This window comes from Lacerta agilis, chromosome 12 (genome assembly GCF_009819535.1).
Source record: "Lacerta agilis isolate rLacAgi1 chromosome 12, rLacAgi1.pri, whole genome shotgun sequence".
NCBI lineage: Eukaryota > Metazoa > Chordata > Lepidosauria > Squamata > Lacertidae > Lacerta > Lacerta agilis.
Window position 1 is genome coordinate 33,086,274 of NC_046323.1, and position 12,686 is coordinate 33,098,959.

General features: G+C 44.5%; 1 protein-coding gene across 2 annotated transcripts in view; it reads right to left on the minus strand.

Moving 5' to 3' along the window:
• The window catches only part of ITGA8 (integrin subunit alpha 8), a 118,895-nt gene that overhangs the window by 69,111 nt on the left and 37,098 nt on the right, over positions 1-12,686 (minus strand). For both annotated transcript variants that reach the window (XM_033164907.1, XM_033164906.1), the window contains exons 12-13: positions 7,678-7,883; positions 7,008-7,199 (exon numbers count right to left, since the gene is read on the minus strand). In XM_033164907.1, coding sequence (XP_033020798.1) covers positions 7,008-7,199; positions 7,678-7,883 — 398 coding nt within the window. The remainder of the gene's footprint in view (positions 1-7,007; positions 7,200-7,677; positions 7,884-12,686) is intronic.

Below are 12,686 nucleotides of genomic sequence, written 5' to 3' on the forward strand. Positions count from 1 at the left end.
GGGCGGCCTGAGGAGTTTCGGCACCTAAGGCAAAACACACCACTGCCACCCCCATGATGGGGGACACAAACTCTGTAAGGAGACCACCCCACCAGGCGGGGGGGGGGGATAGATCCTCCTGCCTAGCAATAGGGCTTTGCATTGACTCTTCCCTTCAGGTGAAGCCAGTGCAAAACTTCATCACTGCTGGGTGGGCTGGGGGAGATCTCCTCTCCCTGCCAGGTAGCAAAGCTGGGTGGCATAATGCCTCCCCTCTCATCGACTCAGCAGGAGGGGAGGTGTTCCACAGAGCTTTACCACCAGTCCCTCTCCACCCCTAGAGGATGGGGAGACCAGTGGCAAAGCTGGGTGGTGGAACGTGGTGACACCCCTTGCAGGGTGTTGCCTGAGATTTTTGCTTTTGTTGCAATAAAGAGTCCTGTGACACCTAAATGACTAACAACTTCACCACAGCACAAACGCACATGGACTACAGCCCACCTTATCAAACGCAAGAGGTGTTTTCATGAGTTGCAGTTCACACACACAGAGTTTGGAGTAAGGTGGGTGGGAATTGTAAACAGTGAGGTCCAAAGGAAATAGCATGAAGAAAAGTACAGAGGTGATAAATCTGTTATTAACACTCGATCAATAGTCCATCGTGAAGTACCAACAGCCTAAAATTGACAGGCCACTGAGTTGACCAAAACTAGGCATTGACTCCAAATGTCAACCTCTCTTTGGTGCTATTACTGACCACCTCCTATTGTTCTATTATAGGTTGAACCTCTGCACCCAGATCTCCAGTGTTCTTGGCTAATGGTACCTCCATCTTGTCTGGTTTCAGATTTTTAACTCCCATCCTCTGCTGAACTGACTCTGGGCATCTGCTTCCCATGCCTGTCACCTCTCTGAAGTTGGGCAATTGCTGCTATGTCATGTTCACTATACTCTCCCCAAAATGGAAGTATATCGTAATTCTATAAATCAGAGGAATATGGCATTGGAAATTAAGTGGTGAAAAGCCAATTGCCAGTTCTTGGCTCCCGCCCATTCACTTTGCAACCGCAGCCATGATATGGCTCTGTATCAAAGCTGTTCCTTACTTAATTTTCTTTTTCCATTCTTTCCCTTCCAACCCACCCTTGTCTTGAATATCTCCTCTGAATAGATTCCATAATAAGATATATTCTAACTTGGATGGAAACGTGGTAGGTTGAGAATTGTTGGCACGTAACTTACAACTCTCCAAATACTTTAAATCCTGCAAGAAATCCCTACTACTAAGAAGCTGGAGGGGACTCTTCCTCCTGTAGACCCTGATGTGTTGAGCATATGAAATAATCATACAACAGCATTTTAGAAAGAATAAGCAAGGCAGTTCATTTTTCAGGAGTTGGTTTCCCCTTTACCACGGCTGTTACTTTCCTCAAACATTGCTGCAGCTGTTCTCACAGTCTATAAACAACAATCTACAATTAAACCCAAACCCAAACTCAAACCAAACCTAGACTATGGCATAAAGACATGCTGGGCGGGCTGAGATTCAGGGCCAGCTCCAAGATTATCTGCGTTGAATGCAGAAGGTAGCATATTTAATCCCTGACATCTCCAGGTAGGGTTGGTGTCAGGGATTGGTCCGGATCTGAAGATTGGGGAATGCAGTCACAGTCAGATCAGCTCCGCTCAGAAGAGGAGGGTGGATAATCACACACACCCTGCCTCCAGTGTTTTCAGAAGCAGAGAGAGAGGCAGACACGGAAACTGCACAGCTTAGAAAGGAGTTATCCAGTTACAACATAATGACAAGAGAACCAGAAGGGAGGGGACAGCTAAGAGAGACATCAATCGAGAGTGTGGGGGACCCCCCCCCGGACTTGGAAGTCCGAACATATCAGAGAACAAAGGAGGCAGAGGGGGGAAGGAGGAACTTCCCGTTGGCACCCTTCTTGCTGTGGAAGTCGGAGGCAGAGTTCAGAGTAGGCAACTGCCCTCCTTGCGGACAGCTGTATATCTGTGCTTGCAACACAATGCCATAATAAAAGGACTATAAATATATCAACTGCTCGTTAATTCTTATCTGTGAAGTTACCAAAGGGAGGGGGAGGACTCTCCATGCCTGACATCTGGGAAAGACTGGAGAGCTGCTGCCAGTCAGTGTACACAATACTGAGCTAGATGGACTATTTGTCTCACTCAGCATAAGGTAGCTTCTGATGTTTGTGTGTGTGAGTCTGTGACAGAGAACACATGCCAGGATGATGATGACAAGTCTATCCCACTTTTCCCTCAAGCAGGCCCCCCTTCTCCATTTTACAACAACTTTATAAGGTAGGTTAGGCTGAGAAATGGTGACTGTCACCCAGCGAGTGAGAGGGGGTTTGAACTCTGGTCTCCAAGGTCCTAGCTTGACACTCTAACCACTACACCACATTGGCTCTCACAAGACATCTTCGGCTGGATGCTATAGCTTGGAAGAAGTGGGGCATGAAAGCACAGAATTCTCTTGTGCTTCCTCTGACCCCCTTGGGTGCTCTGTGTAAACGGAGAATGGTGGAGTGGAAGGGCTGAGCCTCTCCCCAATATCTAGGGCCTTGGCTAATGCCAAACCATTATCATCATCATCTGGAACCAGCCTGCTTAGATGAACAGCTGAGGTGGTGGCTAGTTCCGCTGCCCTGGGTTTTTTTCTTGACTTGAACTACGTAGATCCTTCAACAGCCACCACAGGACGTTTTTATCAGCAAGAAGGCATTACATGGCGAATATTCACACACATTGCAGGCAAGGTGAGATGGTACAAGCTTGCCTTTTGTTTCTGTCATTAAATGGTTTAACAACCTTTAAGGAAAGAGCATGATAAATATCCCAGCAAATAAATATAAGGAATTCTGGTCAGAAATGTTTGTGTGGTTCTCCAAAGAGTGAATATTGTATATACTATCTAAGCCAACAAAGCTGATGAGCCAGATTTTTATTTTTCAAAAGGTTCGTTTGCTGCTTAAATTTGCATCAGCAATGTAACAGCTACAGACACATTCCATCTCTGGAAAGTAGGAAAAAGGTGTCAGAAGCAATTGGTCTAAGTTCAGAAATTAGCTCGACATGTTTAAATAATGCTCCACAATAGCCAAAATGGATGCCGTTATGATTAATCATTTAGGTATTTATATTCTCTGTGCCATGTTTATTATTTTAGCAGTTCACCGAAAATCTGATACAAAGCCCAGTTAGATTTTCTAAAAATATGGATATATTCTAATTCAGCCTTCAACAACCTGGTGTCCTCTAGATGTGTTGGATGACAACTTGCATGAGCCTAGCCAACCATTTTCTCATTGGAATACTTGACCTTGGACTTTGCCTCAAGATAATTTTCAATGTGGACTTTGATGTTAACTATTAAAGTGAAGGAAAACAAATTTCCTGCTAAGCCCAGTTATCTCTGTTAATTCCAACAAATATATCCACTTATGTTTTTCAGATTCAAACACAACCTGCAATATTAGGTTTCAAAATATTTTTAAGGCTGCTGTCCTCAGACCATGTATTTTCATTTTTGCTGGCACAAACAGGTACATTCTGAGCCAACGGCATATTTTTAACTGGGACATATTGGCAGTTTTCTTTCCCCCCACCAGCATAACTATTAGTGTAAAACTGTTAAGACTGGAAAGGGCATTAAGGTGCTTTGGCTAAATTGTAAAATGAGGTCTGTTGCCTGCTCATTCATTTACTTATTTAAAAGACTTTATGCCACCCATTAGCAGAACTTCTGAATAGTTTACAAAATGAAAATAATATACAAATAACATATAACATCATTACAACAACAACACCCTGCTTCATTAGGAGATGACAACAGAGTAATATGTCCGGGAACAGAAAAGTGTATTTCCCTGGTGACAAAAAGATAACAATGTCAGCATCAGTTGGGAGGTGCTACCACTAAGAAGGCTATTTTAGCTCAGACGGTGCATTTTGACTAAAGAATCTCAGACAACTGACATACTTTAAAAGGATTAAATCTGCATCAATTTGGAAAAAAGTAAATATTCTATTAAAGAAGAGATGAAGAAAATACTTGTGTTTAGGTGAAAGATACACGCCATAGCATGAACCCCCCTGAGACCTGTGGGTGTAGGACAGTATTAATAATAATAATAATAATAATAATAATAATAATAATAATTTGTGTGATGAATGGAACGACTAAAATGAACTGGATATAATTTTGACATAAATGTTTTGACTATAATTTTCTTTTTCTTGTTATTGTTTATTGATAGAAATTGAGCTTATATGTGGAAAAGTATATGAATGATGTATGGGTTTGTTTGTTTGTTTTGTTTGCTTTTTTGTTTGTTTGTTTGTTTGCTTGCTTTTATTGTCAAAAATGAATAAAAAGATTTTTTAATAATAATAACAGCATTCATTTGTGCTTGAGAGCAAAGGGGGAACTGCCTCTTCAAAGATGGTATCGGTCACCCACAGCTTTTGCCAGTGGCACTGAGGGAGAGGTTAATTAATATCTAACTCTTTCTATGATCAAAGTTTCTCTTCCCGTTAAGCACCATTAGCCTTGGTGGGAAAGTAACACAGCAGCAATGCAGATACCAGTTATTTTGCTCACCCCCACATTTGTGCTTACACCACTTTATTGGGATGGAATATTTCAGTTGGAGAAATGTTGGTGCTCCAATTCAATACCTCCTCCCTCCAGAGCAGCTTAAAAAGAAGAAGTCAGGATAGCCAAAGGGTGTCAGGAGATTGGATCGTATTAGACATATGCCAGTTTGACTGTTCTGGGACTGGTTTACATGAAGAACCAACTTCACCCACACCACCTCATAGACCTGCATCAGAGGCCCTGTTTCTGTGCACACACTGTGAGGGCAATGAGAGTGGTGGCCACTCAGAGCAGGGCCTTCTCAGTGATGACCCCACTTCTATGAAATTTGCTTCCTTGTAACATCAGGCAAGCTCCACCTCAATCCTTTTTCAAGCAGGACACCTGTTCTCTGCCTCTTTTATGGAGTATTTCAGGCCGCTTCATTCTGGGCTGGGCTGTGTGGGCTGCTGCTTCCACATGCTGCCTAATTTTGAGGCTTTCGGGGTGTTTCAGAGCATAACGTTTTATATTGTTTCAGACTGCTGTCGTGTGTGATGTCTGCTGCTTTGTGAGGAGATTCGCCGAAAAACCGGGAGAGAAATCTATCAAATAAAGGAACATCTGACCGATCTCCCGTGTGGTTTGGCCCAAGTCTTCTCGAGTTCTGTGGAACTTGTTTCCCAAGTAAGGGATGAGGAAGATTAAGCCTTTGTAGCGCTAAAAAAACCCAAAGGGGAATAAAAACACCACACATTTTGATCCTCGTTTTCTCCCTGTTTTCAAAGGCGACGCAAATGAGAACACAAAGCTACAAGCCCAGCCAGCTGGATTAAGGCAAACAAAGGAGGGGAGGGGGGAATAATCAGTGAAACAGTCACAGAACATAAACTATCCGAAAACATTAGTACAGTAGGTTAACAGAGCACAGTGGCAGAAGATATTTCAGGATGTTCGTCCAGCATTGTCCCATTAATTACAACGGGGCTTACGCCAGCAAAACAATCCTAAGGCTTGCACTACAGCAGTTGTACTGTGTGGGTTGTGTTACAAATGCAGAGGGCCTTCTCAGACCCCAAGAAAAAGAAATGCTGCGGTTTGCCTTATCCTTCATCCCAGAGGAGTTGGGGGGGACGGACGAGAGAGGGGGGTGAAATGGGAGAAAATCAAATTAAAATGATGTTGTGCATTTAGGCTACAGATGGTGTTGGAACGCTGCCCCAAACTGGATAAGCTCCACTTCAGAAATAAAGAGGGAGAGCTCCTATAGTGAAGCAGTTGTTGATAAATACCAGATGACATCAGTAAAATATTAATCGTTGAGGGAAAACATTCGAAACCAAACTAATTAAGGAAGAAAGATCCAGGCAAGTGAGCGACGAAGGAATATCTGGAACCAGGAGAATCTCTCACCTCTTCCTGTTTCAAATAACTTTTTTAAAAAATCCAATATTTAAATAATGCTTCTCCTCTAAGTGCTCAAAGCGCTTTACATATCCTCTTAGTAATCCTTAGAATAACCTGGCAAGGTAACCAGAGGAGCTATTGTTTCCCTTGCTTGGGCTGAAAGACAGATGTTTGCCTAAAGCCATCCTGTGAGTTCGTAGCTCGGGAAACCTTTGGCTCTTAGCTCATCCCCTTAACCCCAATCCTACAAGGGAGTTCGCAGCAAGTGAGACCCCATTCACTCGAAACTGAAGAAACCATATTTAAACAACATCCAAAAAGACAAAAGGAACTACCCCCTTCTTAGGCATACCAACCGGATCCAACATGATATGGGAAATATCGCATCTGCAATTCTGTTATCTGTTTGTTATCTCGGGAATTTTCGCAATTAAGATCCAGGAAGTGCTGTAGCTCAGTGGCAGAGCATCTGCTTTGCATGCAAAAGGCCCCAGGTTCAATCCCCGGCATCTCCAGGTAGGGTGGGAAGAGACACCTACCTGATATCCCTGAGAGCTCTTGCCAGTCAGTGTAATACTGAGCAATATTGACCGATGGTCTGGCTCAGCATAAGGCAGCTCCCTATGCTCCTATTTTTATTTTAATAACTTTCCGAAATGAGAAGGAAGCCATCCAAAGTGCAGAGAAGCAACTTTTTCATCCAGGCTTTCTGACAGGGAACTGAAGGGTTACAAGCTCCCCCCACCTCATTTCCGTCTTTTTTAACAATTCAGGTGTTTTATGTTAATGTATCTATTTCAGTCCTTCTTGCATTTCTGGTGATTTCTCATAACAGGAAAGGGAGTATTTGTTCTGTCCAACTCCAAATTCTCAGAGAACCAAAGTTAGATCCGCACTCAAAAGCACAGCCCTATTTGGGATTTTGACCTCGGCCTTTCCAAAAAGAAAATGATGCATTTTCCAGAGGTGGAAGGGGATGAAATCCCTTCTCTCTCGTGTGGAAGAACCTTACCTGGGTAATCATTCTTGTCTATGTCGGAGTCTCCTCTTAGTGTAAAGCCAAATCCCGCAGGCATTGATTGGGAGGCCCACATACCGCGGAGAACTTGGGAAGGGTTAGGATTTAACCCATTATTAGCTCCATTGAAAATGAGGACTTTCCCCCTTCTATCTTCTCCAGCAAATGGTGCTCCTATTGCAATGTCTGAAAAAGAACAAAGAGAGGTGGGAATGCTTATGGCGAGGGCTGGTTTAATTCCTCACGGGAGTGAAGATCAGAGAGGCCTCTGCTTTAACTCTTCTTATGTGTCATAGCTACTTTTAATGCTCGTTTTGTCTCCTTACTACAATTTTAGTAACTTGTGTTTTTTTTTTTAGAATATCGTTATTAGATTGATTATGTTCTAAGCCACCTTGGAAAGGAAGATAATATCCTAAAAAGGTAGCTTTTCTCTCTCTTTATTTACCCCGGGTTTTGACACTTGAGATGTCTATTTTCAGAACCTACCTGAATCGAATTCATCACACATCCTCTTAAGAACACATGGCTCAGCACAAACACATAAATCACATTCATTATTTTGGCCACTGCAAAGCAAACTGTCCATGCAATGGAGCCATTCCCACCTTCAACTGTCTCGAGAAATTTGTGCGTAACCTCTAAAGAATACTTTGTGTAGTACCATTAAATCCATCCTGGTTTAGATCTCCAAGATGTGCGATGGAATTGCCGAATCTGCCGAACACCTCAGTGCCAGACAGCACCTGAGGTTCTCTGAAGTACAAGGCACTCTCTTGTAGGTAGAGATACACCTGCCCAACCTCCTTAGGATTGCTCTCAAATTCACGCTCCATAAAGAGAGGAGCACCGACTAGGATGTCATCCAACCTGGAGAGAGGAAAACAAGCAGAATGGTCAGTGCAAAATTCAGAGGAATCCTCCTCGCTTTTAAAAATTTATGACGCTTATGCTTTCAGCTGGCCTTCCCCAATCTGGTGCCCTCCAAATGTTGCTGGACTCCAATGACAATCTCAGACAGCATGTACAGCATCTAGGGCAGGCATAGGCAACCTTCGGCTCTCCAGATGTTTCAGACTACAATTCCCATCATCCCTGACCACTGGTCCTGTTAGCTAGGGATCATGGGAGTTGTAGGCCAAAACATCTGGAGAGCCGAAGGTTGCCTATGCCTGATCTAGGGGGACCACACGTTCCCCACCCTGGCACATGAAATACACTGCTTTAGGTCAATGTCCAAGGGAACCAGGGAAGAGGGCTGTGTGTTTGGCCAGTTTTCTCTAGAGTGCTCATCACTGCAGTCCTTATAACCAAAATTGGAAGCTACAGTTTCACTAAGAGCCAGTTGTGGAACCTACAGCCCGCCCCAGCCAAGCCTGAATATTTATAGCCCTACAGTTTAGAAGGAACACTAAACTATGGTTTAGCGTTATGTGAATCAACCTCAGGCTTACCAGTTCCCCCTGCCTTCTCCTCCTCTGAAGATGATCATAAGCTTTGGCTTTCATTTTAAAGTAGTGCAGTTCAGCATCATGTCCAAACCAGGCAAACATAGTTGGGCTTAACTACAGTTTACTGGAACAAGCCAACTTCAAACTGTATTAATGGTTGCCTTGTTTTAGCGTATCATAGTTAAAATTAACCACGGTTCAAGGTTCAGTTATAATGCTAAAGTTCAAATAGTTGAAAGTGGGAATGAAAGTTTCCAATCTCTTCCTTCTGGCAGTGGCGGAGAGGAGGGAACTGCAGGAGCCAAGGCTCATGCACACAACACTGACCCGTTGTTTACCAATTACAACCAAACCAGTCCACTGGCAGCAAATATTTGCCCTCCATGGTGCTCAGATATGATACTGAAATCCCTGGTACATCACCAGGGCCAGCCCAAGACATTTTGGTGCCTGAGGCAAACCGCAAACTCCCACCCCTTGCTAGGAAAGAAGGGTTGAGTGGAGATCTACACCAAGAACAAGGGGAGGAATAAAAATTTACATCAGGAACAAGCGGGGAGGAAGAGACCAGCAGCATTTCCAATTCACCAAGAGACTGCTGTCTCTTGAGAGGGGTTGCTGAGAAGGCGGCAGATCCAGCCCCAAGGAACATTCCACAGCCTTGAAGGCTGGATTTGCTGCCCCCCATGACTCCTGCTGCTTGTGGCGGTTGCCTCACCTTGCCCTGCCTAGCACATCCAATAAAACACCAACAACTGCTTTGTGCTAGGTGCCACAGTTGTAGGAAATCCGTGGCAGCCATTTGAATTTTGCATAAGGCCTCCTGCACAACCCTGCCCTAACATGGCCTCTCAAAGTCCCATATGCAAAACATCTGGACTGCACAGGGGTTGAGAGGGATGCAGCGCGAATGGCCCTGCAGCACCAGTATTGGGGCTAGATCCCAGCACGGTCCCACTCACAAATGGACTGTCCCCTTGCACCAGCGTCATCTCCTTTGGTCTGATGAGCCCATGCTTCAGTGCAAGGACTCATTATTTATCAGGCTGTTCTTGTCACCGCTCACGATATTTCCTGTCCCATCCCTCTGCATCCCAATTTGGAAAAACAAACCAAAACAATGATGTCAATTTCACTTCTATTTGTTCTCTCTCTCTCCCCCCTTCCTGCTTCTCCATTCCCCCTCCTCCAGCATTAAAACAGTGTGTGGGGAGTTGTATGTTTTAAAACATCTGTTTGCTGTAGGTTTTTTTTTTGTTTTTTTTAAATGAAGAACGTTTCTGCTTGTCTTCAGTTATAAATAGTTTCATTTGTTGGGCCAAACTCAAGCTAAAGCAGCAAGAGGAATGAGGCACTAGGCTGTGATCCCGTTCAGTGGTGAGAGAATCATCTGAGCCACAACAGTGTTTTACTGATTTCCTGGCTGCGCCGCGATGCTGCATGCCTGGATCGAGCAATTTGTTTGCTTCCATGCCTTCCCAGAGGAGAGGCACGGCTGCTTCCTTCTTAACAGAACAGCATTCAAAAGCGCAAGCTGACCACCTGCTGAAATTTTATGTAATTCCTTTGGTGTGCCGCTGGGTAGTTAACAGCGGGAGCACGGAGTGGTGTCAAGAGGTTAGGGCCTTAGTATTTGAAGCTTTGATATAGTGCAAATAAAAGATCGCTAATGTATTTTTATTAGGTGTGCGGTTTAACCCAACGCAAGTAATTCTCTCCTGTGCTACAAAATCTCATGCACCTAAATCGCTCCCCAACTGGCACTGTTTGTTTCAAATACGGGTAAGCATCTATTTAGAGAGCACTAAGACCCTGCTCAGTGGGTAAAGTGCTTGCTTCGCATGCCAAAGGTCCAAGACTCAATCCTTGGCACCTTCAGGGAGGGCGTGTAAAGACTCCTATCTGAAAACCCTGAATAGGAAATGATGGGGGGTCACCAACATCTGCCCATCAGTGACCTGTGGGGGGAGAAAAGCAAACTAGAACAGGAGGTTCCCACAGCAGTCTCTCATCATTCCAGATGAGCCTATGGGCCTAAGAAGGTTGACTACCAGGGCTAGGGAATCGAAAGTATGGGGTAAAGTATGATTTAATGGGGATTTTATAAAGGCTGATCACGGTACTCCGACACCAGAGGGAAAACGGACTATGAGATGGAAGAAATACTTAGGTATTTGTTAATATGTGTTGATTTTTTAAATATTTGAAATTGGAATCAGAAGAAATATAGGCTACAGCATAACAAAGTTAAGTGAAGAGAGGATAAAAGAAGTGGAGATGTGGAATTTGGTGTTTTATTTGATAAGAATAAGATTTAGGATTTAAAATATGTGGATTATAATTGTAAGATTAAGATTAGATATAAGAAAGTAGATTTTACAATGTTACAAAGTTACTAAAGAAGATTAGAAATGAACACAAAAGAGAGGATGTGAGGAAGTCCCAAGTTTAGGATTATAAAGAGGATAAGGATGAGTAATTAAGTGTTTTGTTTGTGTGTATTTTATGTGGTTTTGTAGTGTATGTATTTGTGTTTTGTGTATTTTTGTTATTAAAATCCAATAAATTCTTTGGGGGGGGAAAAGAAAGCCTGGGGACCAAATGTGACCATCTAGTCCTCTCCGTTTGGCCCTCAGGACTCTCCTCAGACCACACACACCCCTCTCAGAGACCACCCTCACCTTGAGTGCTTTTACTTGACTGGAATGTGTCCTTGTGGAATGCTTCCTGCTGGCTTGGAAGGAGGTTGGAAAGAGGTGCAGGTGTAGTAACCAGCCACTTCTGCCAGGCTTCACAAAAGGCAAAAGTCACATCCATGGCTCCGCCCACTTTCGCAGCTGCTCCCACTCCCTACTGGCATGCGGCCCCTGGGAGACTGCCTGTGAGAGAATGTGGCCCTCAGGCTGAGAATGGCTCCCCCACCCTGGTGTAGACAATGCTGAGCTAGATGGCTTTACGTGAGGCAGCCTCCTACATCCTCACCAACCAAAACTCAGTCCAGAACCTTTCTCGGTTTAAAGTAGGTAGACAAACATGGGTAGACAGACACAAAGGCCTTAAGCAAAATATTTTCACCTCGTCCTTGTCTCAGACCTTTCGTTTCCCACCCACTCCCATCTCCAGCTGCGTGATAATTCCTTACAGATCTCTAACAGTCTTCCCTTCCTCGGCTGCTCTTAGCCAAGCTCGACGAACTACCGTTTCTGAGCATTTCTACAGATTTAAAGAAGATTTGGGAAGAACTGTCTAAACCAGCAGCTGCAGTGGCAGAAGCAAAAACACTAGGTAGCCTGGGCTGAGCTGCAATGGGAGAGCAATTGGTTTTGCTAAAGAAATCTGCTAAAACTTAAAGTTCGGCTATGTTTCTTTACTGTTTTCCATCCCCCAATTTTGAGGCTGAAGGCACAACCCTATGGTACCAAGGAGGGTGTTCCAGAGGCGATTCTCCCCCCTCTACCCATGAAGGGGGAGATCCGTGGGGGAGATCCACTTTTCCGTTGAATGGAGGCTCCCCTGCCATTCTGCTGTCAGAGCTCCAAAGGTGCTATGGGGGTGTCAGGGGTGGACTGGGGAAAACTTTGGACCCATTGGAATCCAATACCTTCCCTTTTTACACACACACACACACACACACACACACACACACACACACACACCTAGTAGAGAGGAAGCGTAATCAAGTCCTGCAACTGGCATACATAATTTCCCTCCCATTGGGACCAACAGGAGGAATAATCCATAAAAGAAAATACCGGTCCAATTTTAAAGTGAGGCAATTGGAGCTGTTTCTCACTGGGACTGGTAGGGCAGAAGGCAAAGAGGCCGACAGTAGGTGGAACGAGAGTCAGATGGCAGGAAGAGACATTGGTTTTACTCTCATGGTCCTCTCTGCTGAGTTTGATGGTGACAACACTGAGATGGAGGAGAAGCTGCCAGCCTGGGCTGGATGTAAGTAAGAGAGCAAACAGGTGGGCTGGGCTGGCTGAGAGTGGGCTGAGGCAGTTGGGGCAGTGCCCCACTCACTGCAATGCACCAGCTTCCACTTCAAAAAGAGGAGCACCCACCTACCTTATGCCCTACCAGCATGAGCCTGGCAGGATTTTGGATTTGGCAGCCCCCCTGCCTTCCATTCTCATTCATCCCACCCCCTTTTGAGCTGCTCTGCCTAGGAACACATCTGCTGGGGTGATACAATGGGAAGCACTCAAACACCTACACAGTG